The following is a 3,871-nucleotide window of genomic DNA, read 5'->3' on the forward strand; positions in this document are numbered from 1 at the left end:
GCACTGGAATTACTTTATTCTGAGACACTGGCCTTCTAAATATAAGGGAGCACTGGAATGGAGTCAGTATAAAACAACTGGCTTTCAAATGTTTTCAAGAGTCCCCCAAGCAAACCGACAGCGACGTTTCCTGATAGCTGTAGGTGGATACTGATTCAGCTGGAAGCATTCTGCCTCAATATATTTTCCTGCTTTAAGTTGAATTATTATTGATCGTAGATTTGACCTCTACTCTTCTAGTTTCGTTATGGCTACTGAGTGCATATTTGGCAGTGTACTGTCAAGAGCTGATAATTCACAGGTGGCTACTTTCAAGCAAATGCGCACCTTTAGAGCAAAGTTCTGCACCTTAATCTTAAATTCTAGATGTCTGAAATGTCATTTTTCTCCTATTACTGTAACTTTTTTTGCTGCAGCACTGGACTTTTTGGAGCAAATTTTGACGTTTAGTCCCATGGATCGATTGACAGCAGAAGAAGCTTTGTCCCATCCTTATATGAGCATTTATTCCTTTCCAACGGATGAGCCTATTTCAAGTCATCCTTTTCACATTGAAGATGAAGTTGATGATATTCTGCTGATGGATGAAAGTCACAGCCATATTTATAATTGGGAAAGGTAAATTTATCACTTACTATGCTGTATAACATAACTGAATGGTTGTGTGCTTGAAGTAATACTGCTTCATAGGCATAACTTCCTCTTCTGTTTGTTTCTTCTCAAGTTGGCCTGAGAATAAACTTTTCCCTTATAGGCAGTGCCTTGTCATTGGGTTTATAATTCATGAGAGTGACTTGGATGTGCTGATGCATTCCTGAGATGCACTCAGCAGTCTAGAATCTAAAGCTAATCTCCCCATTACTTTTTTCCAAAAAAATATTTCTCTAAAAATGAATTTTAAATACAATTGTCTTGTCTGATGCTTACTGCATATAATAGTAAATAGATTCACCATAGTCATTGAAAGTCAGTTTAGCACCCTTTAAGGAAGAATTCTGTAAATGGAGTGGGCTGTCGTACATAATCCTGGATTTAAATCTTTCAGATGTGCATGTGAGGATTGCTTTATGCCAGATTAAATTAAAAGCCTGGAAGAGGTACCCAATGGTTTGAGGAAAAAACTTTTATCTGTGTTGAATTGTCATTATTCTGTAAGAGAATTTCTGAACTTAACTGTCTCTGTCTGGGGAGCTAAGACTGGTTTTTAGCTGCTAACACTTAGGAAATTGTTTTACAGATACCATGAAAGTCAGTTTTCAGACCATGACTGGCCTATTCATAATAACTATGAAGCTGATGAAGTTCAGCGTGATCCAAGGGCTCTCTCTGATGTTACTGATGAGGAAGAAGTGCAAGTAGATCCTCGCAAATATTTGGATGGAGATCGTGAAAAGTATCTGGAGGATCCTGCCTTTGACACCCACTTCTCTACTGAGCCTTGCTGGCAGTATTCAGATCACCATGAAAACAAGTATTGTGATCTGGAATGTAGTCACACTTGTAATTACAAAATGAGGTCATCTTCATACCTAGATAATTTAGTTTGGCGAGACAGTGAAGTTAACCATTACTATGAGCCCAAGCTTATTATAGATCTTTCAAACTGGAAGGAACAGAGCAAAGAGAAGTCTGATAAGAAAGGCAAGTCTAAATGTGAAAAGAATGGGTTGGTGAAAGCTCAGATAGCACTTGAGGAAGCATCACAGCAACTTGTTGAAAAAGAAAGGGAGAAGAATCAAGGATTTGACTTTGATTCATTTATAGCAGAAACCATTCAGCTTAGTTTACAACATGAGTCTACTGATGTTGATAAATTAAATGACTTGAATAGCTCAGTGTCTCAAATAGAGTTGAAAGGATTAATATCAAAGTCAGTAAGCAGAGAGAAGCAGGAGAAAGGAATGGCTAATTTGGCACAGTTAGAAGCTCTGTACCAAACCTCTTGGGACAGTCAGTTTGTAAGTAGTGGGGAGGAGTGCTTCCTCATAGACCAGTTTTGTTGCGAAGTAAGGAAAGATGAACAAGTTGAAAAAGAAAATACTTACACCAGTTATTTGGACAAATTCTTTAGTAAGAAAGAAGATGCTGAAATGCTAGAACCTGAGCCAGTAGAAGAGGGGAAGCTTGGGGAGAAGGAAAGAGAAGAGAGCTTTCTCAGTAACAGTGGAGAGCTCCTCTTCAACAAGCAGCTTGAGGCTATAGGTATTCCTCAGTTTCACAGCCCTGTTGGTTCGCCACTGAAATCAATACAGGCCACATTAACGCCTTCTGCTATGAAGTCATCTCCCCAGATTCCCCACAAAACGTACAGCAGCATTCTGAAACATCTAAACTAAAACACTCAGCAGACATTTCTTTTATATTCATGAGATGTGTTTGTCTTTTTTTATTACTAGTGTAAGTAATTTTTTTACTTGAATCAGATGGTGTAATTTTGGTATGGATTTCATTAGTTTTCTGTTTACCATTGTTTTTACAATCCAGAATTACTTTCTATACATGAGTTAGTTTTGTTTTTAAACTGGCATGTCGTTTGCACACAAAATTAAAGAATAGAGCAAAATAATGCAAAATGCAGGAGGTAACAAAAAAAAAAATGCACTAAACCAAGTAAAAAAACCATTCTCTCAGTAAAACAGTGTCCATGTTTTGCAGAAAAAGAACCTTGCCTTGAAATTTACACAGTGAGACTGTACATAATTGCATGAAAATATCTATTTTTCCCAAAACATTTTTCATTCATGCGTATTTTAGAGTTTTTCATACTGTACACATTTCTTAGACACATGATACCAGCAGCAACTGAAATGAATGCAGAATTTGGTACGCATGTGTTATCTACCTCAAGGTAACAGCAGTATGTGGCAAAACATTAACCACCCATAGTGCTTCTCATTATGCACTTCTATTTAGCCAGCATTATTGTAGTAGCTATTCTTACTGAAAATCATTCAATATTTATAAATGTTCTGGTATGCATTCTTTATAGTGAAGTGTTAATATGCAGCACTTTTATTTATTTTAGCAGATAAGTATATTTCTGTAATTATAGAAAGTCAACTTAATTTTTGAGTTACTTTTCAGATAAAAGTTTTTGTTTAGCACTATGGTTTTATTGCCTACATAGCTGGATATATATTAACATCGGCTTATTCTGAGGCTATCAAATACATTCTTTTTATTTTTATTTTCTAGTTTTCATTTCAATGAAAGCACTCACTGTGTATAGGAATTTGTAATTGGAGGTGCTTGATCTCGACAAAAGAAATTAGGAATTGCTTTATTATCAAATGCTCCTAGAAGTCTTAATTGTGTTCATTTTTTAAGATTTTGTAATGTTAGTTGTGTGCATGGAAATAATTAAGGTACAACATTACTGTAGGTTAAAGTTCTATATGGTGAGACATTTTGTTTTTACTGTATGTTTTTACTGAATGATTCCTGTCCCGCTCCCAACCCCCCTCAAAAGCAAGCATGACTAAAATTAGGTTAAATATAGCATGTAGCATCTCAGTCTTCTGAAAATTTGTTTTACCTTCTGATTTTTTGAAATACTGGATGTATCATTGGCTCCCCTGTTTAAAACGAAGAACAAATAAAAACATGGCCAGCAAAAACGACTGAGGTTGCTTTGTGCAATGTAAGATGAAGAGCTGCTGCTGTAACGCTGTATTGTGAAGGCAGGCCTGCTTGCTTGCGCTCCCTCGTACAAGGTGCTCAAGGAAGCACGAGGAGTTGTCTTGCAGTCTGCCCTAGACGTGCTGCCTCTGGGGGTGCAGCGCCCTGGAAGGAGCCTCCAGAAGTGTAACTTCTGTCCCAGTGCACATGGCCTGTATTGAAGAAAATCTTGTGTAATGGTATGGCTATGGAA

General features: G+C 37.0%; 1 protein-coding gene across 1 annotated transcript in view; it reads left to right on the top strand.

The window, feature by feature from the left end:
• Positions 1-3,617, top strand: part of MAPK6 (mitogen-activated protein kinase 6) — an 8,425-nt gene extending 4,808 nt beyond the window's left edge. The window contains exons 4-5 of the mRNA XM_010018757.1: positions 417-618; positions 1,238-3,617. Of these exons, the coding sequence (XP_010017059.1) occupies positions 417-618; positions 1,238-2,336 (1,301 nt within the window). The 3' untranslated portion in view covers positions 2,337-3,617. The remainder of the gene's footprint in view (positions 1-416; positions 619-1,237) is intronic.
• Positions 3,618-3,871: the final 254 nt, after the last annotated feature.

Source organism: Nestor notabilis, unplaced genomic scaffold (assembly GCF_000696875.1).
Source record: "Nestor notabilis isolate BGI_N333 unplaced genomic scaffold, ASM69687v1 scaffold26087, whole genome shotgun sequence".
Lineage (NCBI taxonomy): Eukaryota > Metazoa > Chordata > Aves > Psittaciformes > Psittacidae > Nestor > Nestor notabilis.